At 42.1% G+C, this 20,912-nt stretch overlaps 1 protein-coding gene across 1 annotated transcript in view; it reads left to right on the top strand.

Moving 5' to 3' along the window:
- Positions 1-20,912, top strand: part of LOC134540286 (uncharacterized) — a 354,516-nt gene that overhangs the window by 326,162 nt on the left and 7,442 nt on the right. The window contains exons 10-21 of the mRNA XM_063382944.1: positions 2,766-2,904; positions 6,935-7,040; positions 19,357-19,380; positions 19,471-19,494; positions 19,585-19,608; positions 19,661-19,684; positions 19,775-19,798; positions 19,851-19,874; positions 19,927-19,950; positions 20,041-20,064; positions 20,117-20,140; positions 20,193-20,363. Of these exons, the coding sequence (XP_063239014.1) occupies positions 2,766-2,904; positions 6,935-7,040; positions 19,357-19,380; positions 19,471-19,494; positions 19,585-19,608; positions 19,661-19,684; positions 19,775-19,798; positions 19,851-19,874; positions 19,927-19,950; positions 20,041-20,064; positions 20,117-20,140; positions 20,193-20,363 (632 nt within the window). The remainder of the gene's footprint in view (positions 1-2,765; positions 2,905-6,934; positions 7,041-19,356; positions 19,381-19,470; positions 19,495-19,584; positions 19,609-19,660; positions 19,685-19,774; positions 19,799-19,850; positions 19,875-19,926; positions 19,951-20,040; positions 20,065-20,116; positions 20,141-20,192; positions 20,364-20,912) is intronic.

The raw sequence follows: 20,912 nt of genomic DNA, 5'->3' as shown, positions 1-20,912 counted from the left end.
GGAAAATAAAGAAAGTGAGCATGAACTTCGGGGAACTTCGGGTGTGGCTCTCTCGTCTGTGAAATTAAGGCTTTCCGGAAGAAGTAGGCCGCTACCTCGCTCCAGGGAAGCCTAAGATGCACATAAAGTTCTGCCATTCCCGATTACACCCGAACAATTCACCTTCGGCCAACCTCTGGTTTATTTATATTTCTCTGTTTATTTTAATGTAGCTATAATAACCTAACTAACCGTCCATAGTGTTTTAATGTAGCTAACCTAACCGACCACTTTTAATATTTGAATTAATTTTTCCTGCGCAATTTTTTTTTATTTTTTTTTCTTAACCTAACTAAAACTAAGTGTATTTTGGAGGGGTCCGGGTTAGGGAGGGACCTAGGTGCGTCTCAGGCCGAAGCCTATACGCCTAGTCATGCTGGGATTAGCCATGCAGGGAGAGGGTCGCATGCATCATGTGCTAGGAGGGGATTGGCCAGCCATGGCAGCGATTGGCGCCATGAATAACTCCCCTCACTCTTAAATCTAGACTATAACTAGAGATAGGTTGGGCCCAGGTAAAACCTGCATAGACACAGGGAAAACCCTGGGCACATTCATGCGGGATGCAAATTGGCATGCATTACGTGTAGGAATTTACAGGAGACAAGAGGATGGTCTGGATGAAGTGTTGGACAGAGTAGAAAAAAGTCTACCATGCGGGGGTTGGGCACTTGGATTTTCCTGCGCAAAAAAAACAAACAAATCCCGAAGTTGGCCGAAGGTGAATTGTTCGGGTGTAATCGGGAATGGCAGAACTTTATGTGCATCTTAGGTCTCCCCTCGCTCCATGTCGCCCACCGTCATCAGGCCGTGAAGACCTCGCTGTGTCCACGTTCACATAGTATTGTTACTCGGCTGATACAAGTTTAACGAAGAATATGTGGAACCTAGCCGCATTTCTGAGGAAATTCGCAGATTCATTTCGCGATAGTCTGAAATTCATACACATATATGTATATATACCTTTAAGCTGCTCTTGCTACTGGCTCACTGTTCGTCTGGGCGACTCTGGGCCAATGAGAAACCCCTCCAACCAAAGAAGTGACGAATCACGGGGCAATACCAGTTGAGACGACTCACAAGTCAGCAGCCAACGAACTGGCGTTATTTGCCCGAGTGTACAGATGACTGTGTAGACTATCCTGAAGGTCATCGAAACCGCGAAATTTTCAGGTCCCTACTGATAGAATATTTCCTGCAGAAGTTCGACTCGGAATATTTCACGGAAGAACCCCCTTTGGTGACAGAATATCTTCTAGTCAGTGGGACTCTGATTATTTTCGAAAGGCCAGAGGACCTTAGTAATTTTCGCAGTTTGGACTTAGTTTGTGAAGAGATCGCCCAAGGACTTAACTCGTTTCAAGATGTTACTGCCTTCTACAGAAGCGCGAAACTGTTGAGCGGCCATCTTGTGCATTGCAAAACTACCACTCGGTCGGCCGTTTCGACGTAACATGTACGAACAGATATTTACGTTAAAAAAAATCATGATTACGTTACGTAAACGTAAGGATAAGTCCCATGCGGCAATGTTATCAGTTGACTGTGCTGCACGACATTGTTAAGTTTCAGCGCCGTTGGCGAATTTTTACTTTTGCGTTCGCAATGCCTTGCGTCATCGCCGTATCGGACTCGGTGAAGTTTGAAGATTGCAAGGGTGACTGGTGTGGGCTGGACGGGTGTTTGCGGGGTGAGAAGTCTTAGTGTAATCCACTTAGTGTCTCGAAGTTAAGATTGAAGTTAAGATTTCCTGGATTTGTTCCTAAGCTGTGTGCGCACGAGAACGAGCTGAACAATTTGCCAGTCAGCTTCGAGATGCTGCCAACTCATGAAGTGTATTGTCAGACCTGACAATCAGCTGGTGGGACGAGAACTTGGGTAGTCTTAAGGCGACTGTTTTCTGATCCTCAAAGCACCGAATTTCGGGTGCTGAAACTTTTGTATCGTAAATTATACCTCTGTCCATGGTGTCTGGGCAGTGGTGGCAATAGATCGGTGCAGTTTGTTAACACAGTATAGTTTTGTAAATTCAGAGTTGTTTTTTATCTATTTACTGAGTTTAACTTGAAAGCTTCGCATAATGTTCCTGGGGTGGAAGTTGAGGTCATGACACTGGTTTTGCAGTTGGGTTTAATGTTCCTCATGTTGCAGTTGAAGTTATGTTCCCTGTTTTGAAGTCAGATCATGTTCCTTGTGTTTCAAGTCGAGATCATGTTCCTGGTGTTGAAGTCAGATTTTGTTTTGCAGTCGAGGTCATGTTCCTGGAGTTGATACGATGTTCCCTGTGTTGCAGTCGAGATCATGTTCCTGGTGTTGAAGTCATATTGTGTTGCAGTCGAGGTCATGTGATGTTCCCTGTGTTGCAGTCGAGATCATGTTCCTGGTGTTGAAGTCATATTGTGTTGCAGTCGAGGTCATGTGATGTTCCCTGTGTTGCAGTCGAGATCATGTTCCTGGTGTTGATACGATGTTCCCTGTGTTGCAGTCGAGATCATGTTCCTGGTGTTGATACGATGTTCCCTGTGTTGCAGTCGAGATCATGTTCCTGGTGTTGAAGTCATATTGTGTTGCAGTCGAGGTCATGTGATGTTCCCTGTGTTGCAGTCGAGATGATGTTCCTGGTGTTGAAGTCAGATTGTGTTTTGCAGTCGAGGTGATGTTCCCTGTGTTGCAGTCGAGGTGATGTTCCCTGTGCTGCAGTAGAGGTGATGTTCCCTGTGTTGCAGTCGAGGTGATGTTCCTGGTGTGGGGGATACGGCTGTGCATCGTGGTGCGCAAGGCCCCGTCCGAGTTCAACGAGAGTCGCTTCATCTCCATGGCGATCTACAACGAGTTCCTGCTCTCCGTCTTCCTGAACGTGTCCATGTGAGTCACTCGAGTGCCTGTACCTGTTGGCAGTTGTCAACGTGCCAAGTGACAGTGTCACCACAGTTGTCATCATTCCCGAAGCGGTACTTACCTGTGACAATTTCAATATTCTATTTATCAACCTGTGATTTTTTACGGCAGTGATGCATAAAATGGCAACAAAATTATGATTCAGTTTTTTTTTTTAAATTCTGGCAGTAACGTCGTGTTAAACGTGAAGTAATTTAAAATTATTGTCACGTTCCGTTTACGTACGTATTATGTTGTGTATGTTGTGTATGGGTTCTTCTGTACCTTCCATGCGCAAGGTCTCGAGCAGACGTAATTGTCAGAGACCTGCGAAATTCGCGGTTTAGATGGCCTTCAGGATAGACTGCACATACCCCTGTACACTCGGGCAAATAACGCAAGTTCATTGGCTGCCGACTTGTAAGTCGTCTCAGCTGGTTTGTCTGTGATTCGATACTTCTTTGGTTGAGGGTTTACAACTGGTTGAGATTCGTCCAGATGAACAGTAAGCCAATAGCAAAATTATCTAAGAGGTGTATGTGTTTGAATTCTAGCCTATCACCGAATGAATCCGCGAATTTTTCAGGTCTCTAGTAATTGGCGCTGACCAACTTGAAACCACACCCGCAGCACAGATGATGTGCGTCTTTTATTTCTCGCCCGTTCGACTGCCGGGTGGTCCAATCAGCGTGGGAGGAGATCTCATTGGTCGTGTCGCCATTGTGTGCCTAGCTCCGCCCAATGGGATCCGTCGCGCAGAAATTTCATTTCGAGAAAATCGACATGCGGTCGAATCATTTACAGCGGCGGAATTAGCTAATTTCCCGGGAGGGACTTAACGCAATCAGGAATAGCATTAACAACGAGAGCAAAGAGGAAGGGGTGAGTGGGAAAGGGTATAGGGGAAAGCTTCTGAAAATTACCGGAGACCGCACGAAGTCAATTAACGTGCGCCCTGGAAAGGACAAAACAAACACAGTGATAACGAGGTCGTGCGATATTAGTCGACAGCGCCGGGGGAATCGCGAATAAATCGATCGAGAATCGCAAACAATGTTCATTAGTGCCTTTTCCGTTTTCGTGGTCGAAAAAGGGGGGGAAAAAAATTTTTATACGATTTGGGGAGTCGAGTAGTGTTTCACGGATAATGATGGTGATGAGATGGTCGGCGCGGAGGCTGGTTCGAATCCAGTTGAGATGATGTTATAATGGTTTGTCACTGCCTTTCACAGAAGGGGTGTGAAACGACAACTCACACTCAGTCTTGGGCATAAGAGAGACATTTTTCCATTAAACGTCCGTCTGTAAGAGTCCGAACCTGTGGGCGATCCACGTCATCCTGATGTGAATGACATCACATTGTCTCACGGAAAAATTCCCCGTCTAAAATTTCGAAGTCCGATGTCCGAATCTACTGATTTATAAAGTAGTCGCCAGAGCGCAGTTAATATACAGCGCCAAAATAAGTGTTTTTTCGCTTATTCTGTTTCACGCATTGTAAATTAGTACGTATCTAAGTTTTGAATACCTATTCATTTAAGTTGTGAAAAATGTTGGAGTTCCTTTCTGTTTTAAAAGCACTTTTTTTTTGTAACGGGAACCGGAAACCGCAGATATCGTGAGTGTTGTTATTTTATGCTACCAGAGGATCCAGAGTGGGTCAAAAAGTTCAAAACTGGACAAAATACTCGGACCACTCTCCACGCCATGATATACGTCAGGTAATCATGTGGACCAATCCTCGGACACATTTTGGGACCTTGCTGTTTTAGGCGGGGCAGTGGAATATCTTCGAAGCTAGCGCGCATTTCTAACCAGCAGCAGCTGCAGTCATGGGTAGGGACCGGAAAAATTCGCGGGTTCAATGGCCTCTAGGATGAACTCCATAGTTCTACGTACACTCGGTCAAATGCCACCCACTCATTGGCTGCTGTCTTGTGAGACGTCCCAACGTAGCAGCCTGTGATTCGATAAAGCTTTGGTCGGGCGTTTCTCATTGGCCCAGAGTCATCCAGGTGAGTTGTGAGCCAATGGAAGAGGCAGCACTGAGGAATAACTATTTGTATTTTAGCCTATCGCGAAATGAATTCGCGAATTTTTCCGGTCTCTAGTCATGGGTCAGACACTTTACAGATAACTAGTCGTTTCAATCAATGTTTTATTTTTGTAATATCCAATTAAATGCAGTTATTTTTTTTTCTAAATATCTTAATTAAGATCTTTATTCTTTTCCTACAGAGAGCAGGTTTGACCTACTACCCCACTGAGGGGTTGTCAAATATTTAAAACAAAGTTTCTTCCCTTCCCCCCTCCCCCACTCGAATAAGGCCAGGGTTTTCAATTAGCGGAAGTCAACTGCTGGTCATAGTAGAATCGTCTGTCTGAGATAACCTCGGTGCGTCATATTGGCTGAGCTCACTTTTATATACATATAATTTTTTTTTCATTAATTTCCATTCATGCATCTTAAGCGTACTTAATGCAGAAAAAATATTTTCTTTCAAACATTCGATAGAAATAATTTTTAAAAAATTCTATGACATCATGACGTTTATATCACTGCAGTTACGTATCTGGGTATAGAAATTTTATCAATCGAGTTTTAATTAAGTTTAAATGGAAATTTACAACACTTTGGTATAAAAAATGTAATTTGATTTAAATAGTTAGCTATTCATTACCTGTAATATAATTTACTGTACGTTTTTTCCTACAAAGAATCATAATTAACATTTTAATTAATTGAAAGCTTCGTTTTTGCATATTCAAATTGTAAAAAAAAATTGACAATCCAACCTAATTGGTGCAAATGCCATTAATGGATTTCATAATACGATGATTAGTTCGAGCATGAATCAATTCACATAATGAAGGGAAATATTTTGTAGTAAAAAAAATCATATTTCATTAGTATTTGTCTCTAACGAGGTTTATACCGTATCAATATGTAGTTTTATAAGTTTATTTTTGCTTTGTGCGTTTCACCGCATGTTTCACATACTGGGCTGCCGGTTGTGGTCTGAATATATCCACTCTACATTTTTCTCTCATGGAAGTTAGCTCACTCCGTATTTATGGCTTGCCGTGCCTCTAAGAGATACTTTTGGAATTTCGAAACTATAAATCTCTTGTTTTAATACAATTTCTTGAACATACGCCATTGCAGTTTTGCACTGTTTTATCTTGGGACTTTTCTTACGAAAACGGGTGCAAAATTTTATATTTTGATTGATGTGTCATTCGAGCATGTTTTTTTTTTTTTTTTTTTTTTTTTAACCGTGGAAAAAATTACTGGATATTCAAACAATTTGACTTTATTTTGTTCAGTCGTGCTGGTTATGTGCGAAGTTAATACTGGAAAGCTTTTCAGGGAAAGGTTTGCAAATAACTAGAGACTCATTTCGCGATAGTCTGAAATTCATACACGCATACCTTTAAGCTGCTCTTGCTATTGGCTCACTGTTCGTCCGGGCGACTCTGGGCCAGTGAGAAACTCCTCAACCAAAGAACTGACGGATCTCGGGCAAACACCAGTTGAGACGACTCACAAGTCAGCAGCCAACGAACTGGCGTTATTTGCCCCGAGTGTACAGAGGACCGTGTAGACTATCCTGGGGTCATCGAAACCGCGAATTTTTCAGGTCCCTACAAATAACTTTTAACTAGAGACCGGAAAAATTCGCGGGTTCATTTCGTGATATGCTAAAATTCAAATAATTATACCGTTGTGCTGCTTCTGCTATTGGTTCACTGTTAATCTGGAGGACTGAGGGCCAATTAGAGACAATCAATCAAAGAAGTATCCAATCACAACTTACCCACTTGAGACGCCTCAAAATTCTGTACCCAATGAACGAGCGCCGTTTGCCCAAGTAGGCAAGAGGATCGTGTAACCTATCCTGGAGGTCATTAAACTCGCGAATTTTTCCAGTGTCTACTTTTAACTATTGGAGGTACTGGGACAACACAACCCACACTGTTGTGCACTGGCTCCCATTGCTGTGTCGTGTTGTTGCAGGTTGTTCCTGCAGTCCCCGGCCAACCCGGACCTGCTGTTCATCATCTTCTTCTGCCACACGCAGCTGACGGCGACGCTGCTCCTCTGCCTTATCTTCGGGAGCAAGGTGCGTGTTGCTACACACCAGTCGCGTATTTTGTCCCGTCAAGTTTACTTGGCTGTGTTTCCTAGTGGGGGGAAAGATAAAGGATCAGAAATAAGTAGGGGCAGGCATTTTTCGCGAATAAATCTGAGCGCCTATTAGACTGCAACAAGGTACACCCGCACCAGAGGTTTCATCCTTGTGATTGGCGACAGTCTGCGAGATAAGTCGTCGCCGTGTTTGACCGAGCCACTCAGGACGCGTTTGCTTCCGCGCTTAATTTACTGTGATTGGTGTTGCAACAACCGACGTGTACCTGAAAGAAGCTCACCCAATTATGAAACACAGACGATGCTTACAGTGTTTTAACTTTCAGCTAGTCTCGGAATCTTTTCGCGAAATATACATGGCCCTATGCATGGCCCTAGAAATAAGCCATCTTCGTTTAAGATTTTCCATCGTTATTTTTTGAAGCGAAACTTTTTTTTTTTTTTTTTTTTTTTTTTGGAGCGCCGAGAGTATAATTTCAATGCCGAATTTTAGCGAAACGTTTTGTGGAACGTTTCTGACTCGAAAAGTACAGGCAATAGGTGCTTTGGCCAAAGAGATATAAAGAGAGCACTATGCCATATACTTTTTCTGGGCTCGTTTTCGTTCTCTTGTTTCTAACCATTGTGTAAAATGGCATTTCGATATTTCAAGCAGGTTACCAATAATTAAAAGTTTAATGATTTGGTTGGGTTATGTTAGTGACGTTTAAAATATTACAGATTTGTGTAAACGCAATGTTGGGTTAGGTCAGCTACGTTAAAAATATTGTAAACAACGTGTAAACGGTTGCTTACGTACGTTTCATATTTTAGTTACTGTAAAGCTATAATATTAAATATCGAGGAAACAAACTTATAAAAAGTAACAGATATTTTGAGTAAACTGATTGAACCTTTAAATATTTTTTTTAATTATATTAATACTATAAGTTCTTTTTAGAAAATTGTCTTCTCTCTCTCTCTCTCTTTCTCTCACTCTCTCTCTCTCTGTTTTAGCCCTTATGAGTCGAGGTTTGAACTACCAAAAATGTTTCTCTTATATCACGTGTACTGAGTTACACGCGCTCTATTTTTTACTTTTGCTTTGTTAATCCTTTTAGTCACACTTTATAAATTTCTAACCTTAAAACTTTATATTTTGTATTAGAATTAAGTCATTCCTTTTATTTTTCACAAAATTAAAATTATGACAGTATTGCTATATATGTTGTGTTTACACAACGATAACGACTTCAGGAAATCAGAATACAGAGAACCAGTCAGGTGAAATTTTTTTTTTTAAAGGCCGTTATTATTCAATACCTAGATTTGTTATCAGTACAGACCGGAAAAATTCGCAGTTTCGTTTCGCGTAAGTCTGAAACTCATACACATATACCTTTAAGCTGCTCTTGCTATTGGCTCACTGTTCGTCTGGGCGACTCTGGGCCAATGAGAAACCCTCAACCAAAGAAGTAACGAATCACGGGCAAACACCAGTTGAGACGACTCACGAGTCAGCAGCCAACGAACTGGCCGTTATTTGCCCCGAGTGTACAGAGGACCGTGTGGACTATCCTGGAGGTCATCGAAATCGCGAATTTTTCAGGGCCCTAGTTATCAGTGGGGACATGCACGTTTAGCCAATCAGACTGCAACAAGGCATGCCCGCGCTGTTGTGATTGGCCCGTTGGGCCGGGCCCATTCAGGTCGCAGCTGCCTCCGCGCCGGCTTGGCTGTGATTGGTGCGTCTGAGATAAGCCCAGCCAACCACAGAACACAGACAATGCCACAAAGTTTTAACAAACATCTGCTCTGGAGATCTTTTCTCGAGAAATAAATGGCTCTGGTTATCAACTCTAAGCCTGGACCGTCCGTGGCAAGAAACATAAAAAAATAAAAATATAATTTTATCTTCCAACCCAGGCGCTCATTCATAGAATGAAAAATTATATTTAACAACAAGAATATTATCTTTAAAGTACGCCATGGGTTCCAAAGAGCTACCATAGAAAAGATTTTACATTAGAATACTGACAGCGCTGTCTCAGTTTTAATTAAAATTTTCAAATTTTCATTTAACAACTTGTGGCTCCAAAGCAAACTTATCCGTTTAAGAACTGGTTTATCTAATCACGTCCTTTTTGTTTTATTTAAATACCAGTTAGTGAATTATTACTAGGTTGTCAAACTTTATTAACTCGCTCTCCGAATAGGCACTAACTAATTCCTCATACTCGCTGACTATCAAACCCCTGCGAGTGTTTTTGGGTTTGAAGCTGGCTTTTTTAAAGGCGATGGTCATAAAGAATTGATTTTTTTTTAAATGATCCAGTAATTTTAAGGCTAGACTCTATCCTCAATAAGTATAAACTAACCTCTATAAATTACTCGTTTTCATTGGCCTTCCGTTTTAATTTTTTTTTTCATTCGATTAAGTATAGCTTACACATATTAACGATTTATTTTTTGGGAGGTTTATTGTCGTGTCGTAGTATTGTAAGATAAGTCATATAACATACAATACAGTTAAGAAAGTTCCGTGAACTTATAAATGTTCATAATTCAACCTGTGGCCGAATGAAGACATCACTCTTATCCATTTTATCTGGAGATCTCTCTTATACAGCGATAAGTCTTATCCGGTGCTGTTTTATCTGGAAATCTCTTATCTGGTGATCTGTCTTAATCGGGGGATATTTATCCTCGGGCGTTCAATCGTATCCGGCTATCATTCATGCCGCGTGATCTCTGATATCCTTAGTTACTCTTATCTGCAATTTCTCTTATCTGTCATTCTGTCTTATCCAGCGATCTATCATAACCTGTGATATGATTTATCCAGCAATCTCACATCACGTGATCTCTCTTCAACCTGGTTATCTCTCAAATCACATTTTTTATATGTAATCAAGTGGCCTCTTTTAAATAGTTAGCTCTCTTTTATAAGGCGATCTCTCTTTTCTTTATCGTACTATCTCTCTCTTATCAGGCAAATCTCTTATCCGGCGATAATTCATACCTGACGATCTTCCTTACCGGGTGATTTGTACTATCCAGCGATCTCTTTTATTCCGCAATCTGTATTAACTGGTGGTTGATTTCATTCCGCAATATGTATTATCTGGTGGTTGATTTTATTCCGCAATCTGTATTATCTGGTGATTGCTTTTATTCCGCAACCTGTGTTATCTGGTTATTAATTTTATTCCGCAATCTGTATTATCTGTGTGATCTTTCTTACACGGCGATCTGACTTATCTGGTGATCTTTCTTACACGGCGATCTGGCTTATCTGATCTCTCTAGGACACCCGCTAGCGCTCCCCCTCCTTCCAGATTCTCGGCTCTCTGTCTCACACTATCGATCGCCAAACTCTTGTTTGTTCTTTTTCCCGAACTGCATTGTGCCCGGTGAACAATTGGCGATCAGCTGGGACGGAAGACCGGGGAAACGGAAGCACGATTGTTCTGTTGTGGCAGGAAACCTCTCCGGTTGTTCGGACTTGATTGTTTGCAGCCGCCGAACACCGGGGCTATGCTTGTTTTGATCCTTCGAGGGAATAAAGTCGAGCCAGACAATGCCGCGCCAGGTACTTCCAAAACAAAATCTTCATAACCACCCTTCGAAGTACGTGCTCGCACACTCTGTATTCGAAATTGTGAGAATTTCCTTCCAAGTTATGACTGAGATTTGACTGCGCAACTGTTAAAGTTTATCCACTCGAATATGTGAGATCGCACAGTTTAGTTTCAGTGTTTGAATATCTTTGATTTATTGGTAGAGAACTGTAAAATTCGCGATTTCAAATCCCTAAAGGATAGACTCCATGATCCTCTACGCACTCGTGCAAATTACATCTGCTGATTGGTTACCGACTCGTAACACCTGTTGACTGGAATGATCGTGATTCGCTAATTATTCTGTTAAAGATTTTTTAATTGGCCCAGAGTCCTTCAGATAAACTGTGGCCCAATCACTGAAGCAAAATAATGTCAAAGGTTTTGGACTCTATCCTATCGCGAAATGAATCCGCGAATTTTACAGGTCTCTATTTATTGGTAGAGACCTGCAAAATTCGCGGTTTAGATGGCCTTCAGGATAGACTGCACATACCCCTGTACACTCGGGCAAATAACGCAAGTTCATTGGCTGCCGACTTGTAAGACGTCGCAGCTGGTTTGTCTGTGATTCGATCCTTCTTTGGTTGAGGGTTTATAACTGGTTGAGATTCGTCCAGATGAACAGTAAGCCAATAGCAAAATTATCTAAGAGGTATATGTGTTTGAATTCTAGCCTATCACCAAATGAATCCGCGAGTTTTGCAGGTCTCTAGCTGATTCCTAAGAGCGCGTGGTCGCTGGTCTGATGTAACCATCCCCGCAGGCACTACCACTAATGGGCGTAGCCTCGTAACTGGGTGGTGGAGGGGGGGGAGCGGCCCTTGTCGTAGAGAGCGCCCGGGGGTTGTCGGCGGTGTTTCGAGGACGCAAACAACACGGTCTGACGTCCTCCCGTCGAACAACGGGAGTGCAGTCGGTGGCGCTGGGAGCTAGTATAGTGACCGGGGGGGGGGGGGGGGTGGGGTGGATTCGGCTCTGCGGTCAACGCGCTGACCTCAATGCGTCGGTCCAGCGCGGGCTCTGCGCTATCATCTCGCTAATTGCGAGGGACTCGCTCTCCCCCCCCCCCTCCTCCACCTTCCCCACACTCGGTCGGTCTGCGCGGCGCGGCAACACAACACCGCCTCATCGCCAGCGACGCTGATTTCAAACCTCGTCGGAGACTGAGAGAAAACCCACAACTGGAAATAAACGCAATTCCCCCAACCCCCCCCCCCCCCCTTCCAATTGCTAGGGATAGGAAAAAAATTCGCGAATTCATTCCGCGATGGGCTAGAATTAAAAATTACTTATACCTCCGCCAAACCGTCTACTATTTGATACGGGTTGATCCGTGGGACTCTGGGCCAATGAGAGACATTTGACGAAAGAAGTATCGAATCACGGACAACCTTCGTTGGAGACGTCTCACAAGTCGGCGACATCATTTGCTCGAGTAAGCATAGGACAGTGGAGTCTATCCTGGAGATCATTTAACCCTCGAAACTTTCCTGTCCCATAGCAGTTGCTCACGTCAGTCACCGGTGTTTACATGCCCGGATTTACTTCGCTTGCATGAGTTTTATTTATTTAACCATCAATATTTATTCGAGAAAAAAGAAACATTTAACGTGAACGTATTTATTCCTTTAAAATACACGGAATATAATGGTATTACTAGGAACCGGAAATATTCGCTGTTTCAGTGACCTCTAAGATAGACTGCATAGTCCGTTACATACCCGTTAAAAATATCACCCGTTCGTTCTTTGCAGATTTATTAGACGTCCCATCTTGGTAGTCTGTGATTTGATACTTCCTTGTTGAATGTTTCTCATTGGCCCAGAGTCAGAGGTGTGTGTGTTGGTGAGGCGGGATGATAAGCGCGACGCTCGCTGGTGCTTCTAGCACGGTGTCTCCTCTGGACTGGCGCGCAGTCTTCTCGTCGTCACAGGACAACTGTGAAATTTGGGTGGTGACCTTAACATTATGCGGCAAAGAAATGAAGATAAAGGTATAATGCAAGGCCCCCGAGTGCTGACGAGAATTTTTATAGGGCGTTTCGTGTCTAAAATGTATTCTAAAAACACGCGTTTAGCCCTTTTCGCTCTCCTAAGAATACAGTTTATAAGCGAAACACCTACGGTTGAGTAGGTAACTGCTCCCTTATGATGGCGACTGCAATGTCGACCGAAACGTCGGTGAATTATTTTCGCCAAGGACGCGGCTACAACCCAGAAGCCAAGCTACTTCAGACAATGGCCGCGAAAGCCTGCGAACATTATCCGAATTATTTAACCTTCAAGGTCACGATAAATATACACGTTCATTTTCTTGCTTGCTCAAACGTATCACGACAGCCTTCTGAACACAGTCCTAAGGACTACTGCGAATGAGTATGTACTTCAGAAGATTGTGAACACGGCAAGTGTTTCGTGCAAATATGTAGGTATATTTCAGGCGCAGAGCTACCAAAATTATTAAATTCAAATATAAAAAAAAACATACAGTAACGAATTATTTTATTCGCGGTATTGGTATGGGTTTAAATTAATTCACGTAATATTCTCATTTGAATATTACACAATACAAATTTCTATTCCAAATAAACAAAATGATTTTCATTATTACGCTACGGAAATAACCAGGAGGCTTAATCTTCTTTAATTTATCATGATCAAACGGGCTGATTGATTATATTTGCTTTTTGTCTCGTTATTACACGCTGAAATGATTTTCGGGAACAAATAGAAGCAATTAATAAATATCATTCTTTTTTCTCTGGCAATTGGCAATATTATAACAAATGCGTTTATAGGCGCAGTTGACGAAAAATATTCTGTGCGATAGGAAATTTTTTAATGCGATTGATTGCCCCTTTTGTTTTAATCTGAAGTCTTGGAATTAGCTATTGTTATTTTTCCTTTTGTGAAAAACATACTCGCTTCAGTCAGTTTTTGTGTTCCTTGATAGAATTAATGCGAGCGAGTCTTTCATTATTCGCCAGATATGTCGTAACAAACCTCGGTAACTAGCATATTCATGTGTTCTCGTCTTGCAAATACACTTATAACACGAAACATGGAAACGAAATTTAACATGGAATAATGCCGAGCGTGATAAATGTAAGCAAAATTTAGTTTTCAGCTGAATTTCTGGACGCGAATCACACGTAGTTTCCGCGCCCGCCGCTAGAATTCGCTGCCGGAGCAGCTACGTCGACTATCGAATCATTCCTTTTGCTAGGGACCTGAAAAATTAGCTGTTTCGATGACCTCCAGGATAGTCTACACGGTCCTCTGTGCACTCGGGCAAATAACGGCCAGTTCGTTTGGCTGCTGACTTGTGAGTCGTCCCAACTGGTATTGCCCCGTGATTCGTCACTTCTTTGGTTGGAGGGTTTCTCATTGGCCCGGAGTCGGCCAGACGAACAGTGAGCCAATAGCAAGAGCAGCTTGAAGGTATACGTGTTTGAATTTCAGACTGTCGCGAAATGAATCGGCGAATTTTTCCGGTCTCTCTACCTCCGGCGCACACGGACCTTGACCGGGGGGGAAAAGGGGGGGGGGGTGGTAGGTCCTCCAAGGACCTTCGGGGTACAATTTCCTTCGTCCTGCGAGTCCTGGCGCCGGGCGGGCCTAAACGGATGCCTCGTCGCCGGCCGCTGTAATTGCGGATACCGCTCTGAAGGGTAGGTGGAAGTCGGGCCGGGGGAATCCATGACCCAAGGAGACAAGTGTTCCTGAAAGCCGCCTCGCATAATGAGTGTGGACCTCCCTCCCTCCTATTTTACTTTATGATGGTTAATAATTTTTTTTTAAATTTATTTCTGTGCTATTTTATGAACACGTCTGTTCCACAGACACACTGAAGTAACTGTATCTCCGCCCCCCCTCCCTCCGTGTGTTTATGCTCGCAGGAGAATATTTTTTCTCATTGGCCTGTCCCCTGTCACGAACATACTTCCAGTTCCTCGAAAGAAGCTCTTTGCGAATCAAAAGCGCCAACATTCCACTCGGAGCAACTGGTCCTGGCGTTTCGTTTTTGAAAAGCAATTTTGTCCCTCGAGAGTGTTTTCCCTTTGATACGCCTTTTTGATTCCCCACCCTTATTTATCCTATGTGCATATGCATAGAGGCCGGAAAAATTCGCGGATTCATTTCGCGACATGCTGAAATGCAAACAATTGTACCTTCATGCAACTCCTGCTATTGGTTCACTGTTGACCTGGAGGACTGCGGGCCAACTATAGACCCTCAGTCGAAGCAGTATCGAATCACGAGTCTCCCAGTTGAGACGCCTCACAAGTCAGCAGCCAATGAACAGGTGACGTTTGCCCAAGTAGAGACAGAGGATTGTTCATTATATCCTGGAGGTCATCGAACCTGCGAATTTTTCCAGTCCCTAACTATGGATCATCCTTAGAAGATAGACAGACAAATACTATTGCGGACTTTTTTTAGGTCTTTTTAAGACCTACAATCCTGCAGTACATTAATTTGATAATCAGTCATGTATAAGTCAAGGTACGTCATGTCTGCGCCCTAAAAACTTAATTTTACGACGTATTACAAATTAATGAGATTTTTTTGGGAAAGGGAATGGCAATAAAATAAAAAACACGAGAAGCAAGAAGATAAAGTTAGGAAATTTGTAACTAATCTTCACAAACTTTTGACGTGATAACGTCTTATAAATCGATGAACGCCGTCTGCACGCACGAAACATTGTCACGTTCCGCCTGAGCCGAGCGTGCAAGAAACGGCTAACCACCGTGGGAGAAAATCTTCTATAATATTAACAGCTAAAGGCGGGCTTTTTAACTTATATACGTGATTATATTTAAAAAAATTATTTAAATTAAATTTGCAAAAACTGTAAATAATATTTGAAAATTAAAAAGTATGCAATTTTTATCAATATTTTCTTATGACGTTATCACGTAAAATTATCGTCCGTAAACCGACTTTACATACAACCCCATTTTTTTAAATTGTGAGCAAATATTTTTTTCTTCTTTTGTTATTTTTTTATTATTATATGGTACCAAGCACTTTCCTTCCTCGTGTTACAAGTGACTATATGCACTCACACACAATCTTGCTGTTGTGAGTGCTACATTATCCTCTTTATTGTCAAAGTGTACATAAAGGCAAATAAATAAATTCCCTCTGTGTATAAACTGACCAATATACGTGCTTAAGTTCCTGGTTTCTTGCTGAGTTCATCGTAAATGTTCCGTGCTCTATTGAAAAGTTTGGATTTTTTTTTCCTCCGTCATGATTTGTATCAATACGGCGATAATAACAGAACTGGGTACTTAGATGTGTCGGGAATGATAATTTTTTTATATATAAAATGAGCTGTTGAAAAAAACGCCCACGGGCGTGGTAAGCATAAATATGTAATTTATTTTTAATTTTTTTAAGTACTTCATTGCGTGAAATTCGTAGTCTATCAATGTTTTTCGAGTCTCTTGTGACTTCGCAAAAAATGTTAGCGCATTTGTCTGTTTGACTGAACGTGTTTACTTAAATCAGTTCACGTGGAGTAACTTAAAGCTTTTTGGCACCTGAATAAAGTAAAATAAATATGTTTTAGAGAAACTCTTAACTATGTTAGAAATTAAGCGATAGTCTTTTCTATCAACCAGAATGATTCCAAACCTGTTTGTCATTTAGTTCTTTCTTTTGGTAGAACACCAATACGCCAAAATAATATGGATATTTCATTTCGTGAAAATTACGTCATATGAACTTTCTACAAGCTAAACAGTATTTTATGTAAATATCAATGAGCTGAAATTCATAGAGCATTTGTTATCTAAGCTCAAATATGCGGCACAAAGTTTAAGGAGAGTGAATTGTGATAACTGTTCCACCTGCGAACAAGTGTGTACAAAACTCATAAGTCTATGTTATTACATGTAACAGAAAGAGCTCTAGGATAAAGAAATTTCTCTGCTCGCCAGCTGTGAAATTGACAGAATGGAGAGAAATTACTTTACTTTTGTTAGCTCTTTCACAAAGCTTTGTTATTAAGAAATTTCAAGGTAGAAACTTATTTCTTTCCATTTACGGAGATAAATGTTTTATTTTTTTTATTTCATATAGTTCTTAACTATGTTTTATTGCAATTCATAGAATTATTTTATTGACAAGTCCTTCAAACGCAATAGCGTTTCTCTCTCCAGAAATATTTTACCGCGTGCTTCCTGCTACCACGCAATAAAAGAAGCCTCGCAGAAAAATACAAACTCTTTACGTTAATGACTCTGAGGAGTACTTTCATGTAGTATATATCTTTAATTAGAAAACTTTTATCTTAATTTCCTCTGGAAAAAAATTCTTAGATCGAAAGTTTATGTTTTGTAATTTTGGTAATACACTCGTCCTTCCAGCGAGGCAGAAAATGTGTTTCTAAAAAAAAGGTACTTTCCAAGTGCATCGAATTTTCTTTTGTAACTATTCGGTGTCAGATCTACGGGGCCTATAATCAAAACTGTTTTGCTTACTTAGAATATATAATATAGTTATATTTGTTTAGGCGCGTATTAAAAAAAATTATGAGAGTGAATTTATACGATGCGCGTGCACCATGCAACGAAAGACAAAAAATTATATATAAAATAAAAATTATATATGTGCTTTTAAATAATATAACTAACGTATACATATTATTTATATTGAATACTGGTCCATATAATTAAAAACCGTTGTTAATTTTCAATACTTATGATGGAAATTGTGTTTTTTAAAGTTTTTCAAGTGTATTTCTATAAGTGAGGTTATGTTCCCGTATGTATATTTTATTTGCCTTAAATATTATAAATTTTGTACACGTGTTCATTATAGTATATGTAATACTAAGTATTTATTTTATTAATTTGTGTTACAGTAAATTTCGAAATAGTTAAGTGTCCCGAATAAAAAAAAAAAAGTAGTAATTCTGCTAGCGCGAGTTTACAAGTTCACGAGCCTTTTTTTTTTTTTTTTTTTTCATCTGTGCGAGGCCGTCTCCTGTAATTCTCGCAGTAATGGCGTCTGGGGACAAGTTCATCTCAGCCGCGTCGTTGCGACACGGGCGCTCGCTTGGCTTCGGAATTAATCATCTCTCTCTCTCTCTCTCTCTCTCTCTCTCTCTCTCTCTCTCTCTCTTGCGAGGACCGCGTTCAATCTACCCTCCCCCCCCTCTACAGGCAACTTGACTCAAGCCTTCGTCCCGCTGAGCTGATTGGTGCTCGGGACCGGCCAATCGGAGCTGCAGCGGGGACCGCGTATTGCTCTGAGGGAGAGAAGCCATCTTGGTTACAACCGTTTACAAGCCAAACTACCACTTTACATCGATTAACATCTTACATCGATTAGTTCTTAAAATTTTACGTAGATTAGTTCTTAATTTTTTTACATCGACTAAATCTTAAAAAAAAATTTACTTCGATTAATTCTTTAAAATTTTACATTAATTAGATCTTAAAATTTCACATTGATTATTTCTTAAAATTTTTACATCGATTAATAGTATACTTAAAATGTTTAATGATTAAATCTTAACATTTTATAAAGATTAGTTCTTAACATTTTACATCCTATAATACTTAAAATTTTACTACGCTTTATTCTTAACATTTTTTCTTTCTGTGAATCTTATAAAACAATTATAGACGATTTTCTGAAGTTAAGAGGGGACTAGGCCACGCCACTCTTTTTATTTCAAATATTTTGATGCCGCTTGCGCTAAAGCTTCCGTGATAAATTTTGGTTGAAGTCAACACTTTTGAACTGGTGTGGTTAACATGACAGATGTAGACGCCCGCTTGAAATAATTAGTTATTTCCTCGCTGCGCTTACAGACTGGAGCCTGTTAGTAAATGTGTGGTTGCAACAAAGTATAGAATGTCTGGGAGATGTGTTTTATGTCTTGAAATGACAAAACAAAGGATAAATAGTTTAAATATAGAATTATAGCAAAAAGATGGAAAAAAATTCAAAATGGTGGAGCGCTATCCCTCTCAATTGTAACTGACCTCTTCATATGACTGTGATTTGCTTATTCTTAATCCTATGAAATCATTGCCATCTAGTATTGAATTAATTTATGGGAATGACTACAGCTATAATAACACTGTCAATAAGACACCATAGTCATTGAAAATCTATTAAATGCAGCCACCGACCTCAAAATATTTCAAAAATAAAAATTATAACCCAGTGCTGTGGCGCTACCTACTTTCCAACTCCTCAAATAAGTGTGACATCATCCGAGATGAACGACAACAGCGACACTATGTCCCAAATTCTCAACTAAGTCAACAGGATTTAAAAAAAAAATGTGAAGAGGGGGTGAATAGGGGGAGGAGGATAGAGTAGTAGGAGGGTGGAGTACACCTGTCACTTACACCAATGAATCATCTGGAAAAAGTAAATAAAATAATTATTAATAGGCTTACCAACCATTGGGGGAGAGGAATGCTAAGCGTGGAGAAGGGGAACACCGAGGTAGAGGGGAGAGAACAATTTAGCAAATGATTGATAACTGACAGAGGGGTGGAAAAGGTGTCACTGTGATATGCTTATGCTTTGTGTGGGGCAGAACATACATGCTCCCACTACTTACAGAGTTTGTTGTTGCAAGCCTGTGTGATACTGAAGTGTTTGGTGTGTTGTTGCAAGCCTGTGTGATACTGATTTGTATGGTGTGTTGTTGCAGGCCTACATGGTGCTGAAGTGTATGGTGTGTTGTTGCAGGTCTGCTTGTTGCTGAAGGGCACGGTGTGTTGTTGCCGGCTTACATGGCGCTGAAGGGCACGGTGTGTTGTTGCAGGCCTACATGGTGCTGAAGTGTATGGTGTGTTGTTGCAGGCCTACATGGTGCTGAAGTGTATGGTGTGTTGTTGCAGACCTGAATGGCGCTGAAGGGCACGGTGTGTTGTTGCAGGCCTACATGGCACTGAAGGGCACGGTGTGTTGTTGCAGGCATGAATGGCGCTGAAGGGCACGGTGTGTTGTTGCAGGCCTACATGGTGCTGAAGAACACGGTGTGTTTTTGCAGGCCTACATGGCGCTGAAGGGCACGGTGTGTTTTTGCAGGCCTACATGGTGCTGAAGGGCACGGTGTGTTGTTGCAGGCCTACATGGTGCTGAAGGGCACGGTGTGTTGTTGTAGGCCTACATGGCACTGAAGGGCACGGTGTGTTGTTGCAGGCCTACATGGCGCTGAAGGGCACGGTGTGTTGTTGCAGGCCTACATGGTGCTGAAGGGCACGGTGTGTTGTTGCAGGCCAACATGGTGCTGAAGGGCACGGTGTGTTGTTGCAGGCCTGCATGGTGCTGAACGGCACAGTGTGTTGTTGCAGGCCAACATGGTGCTGAACGGCACGGTGTGTTGTTGCAGGCCAACATGGTGCTGAAGGGCACGGTGTGTTGTTGCAGGCCTACATGGTGCTGAAGGGCGCGGTGTGTTGTTGCAGGCCTACATGGTGCTGAAGGGCACGGTGTGTTGTTGCAGGCTTACATGGTGCTGAAGGGCACGGTGTGTTGTTGCAGGCCTACATGGTGCTGAAGGGCCAGGGCAAGCAGGAGCCGTGTGTGAGCGCCTCCAAGCCGCAGGCCGCCAAGTTCCTGGCCAGGCCCAAGGGCGCCAACTCGCAGGGCGCGCCCTCCACCAACTCCTCCACCGCGGGCCTCGACTGCCGCCTGGCCGACGGCGACGTCCAGGTCTCTGCTCTGCTCTACCCTGCTCTACCCTGTTCTACCCTGCTATACCCTGTTATACCCTGCTCTGCCCTGCTCTACTCTGCTCTACCTTGTTCTACCTTGTTCTACCTTTTTCTACCCTGCTCTACCCTGCTCTACCCTGCCCTAAGCTGGTCTACCCTGCTCTACCCTGCTCTACTCTGCTTTACTCTTCTCTACCCTTATATACCCTGATCTACCCTGCTCTACCCTGCTTTACTTTGCTCTACCATGCTCTACCCTTATCTACCCTGCTCTACCTTGATTTTCCCTGTTCTACCCTGCTCTACTCTGCTCTGCCGTGCCCTAAGCTGGTCTACCCTGCTCTACCCTACTCTACCCTGTTCTACCCTGCTCTACCCTGTTCTACCCTGCTCTGACCTGCCCTACCCTGTTCTACCCTGTTCTATCCTGCTCTACCCTTCTCTACCCTGCTCTACCCTGCTCTACCCTGCTCTGCCCTGCTCTACCCTGCTCTACCTTGCTCTACCCTGCTCTACCCTTTTCTACCCTGCTTTACCTGCTCTGCCT

The sequence above is a fragment of the Bacillus rossius genome, chromosome 16, assembly GCF_032445375.1.
Source record: "Bacillus rossius redtenbacheri isolate Brsri chromosome 16, Brsri_v3, whole genome shotgun sequence".
Classification (NCBI taxonomy): Eukaryota; Metazoa; Arthropoda; class Insecta; order Phasmatodea; family Bacillidae; genus Bacillus; species Bacillus rossius.
Note: the sequence above shows the minus strand (reverse complement) of the source record. Positions and strands in the feature narration are given on the sequence as shown.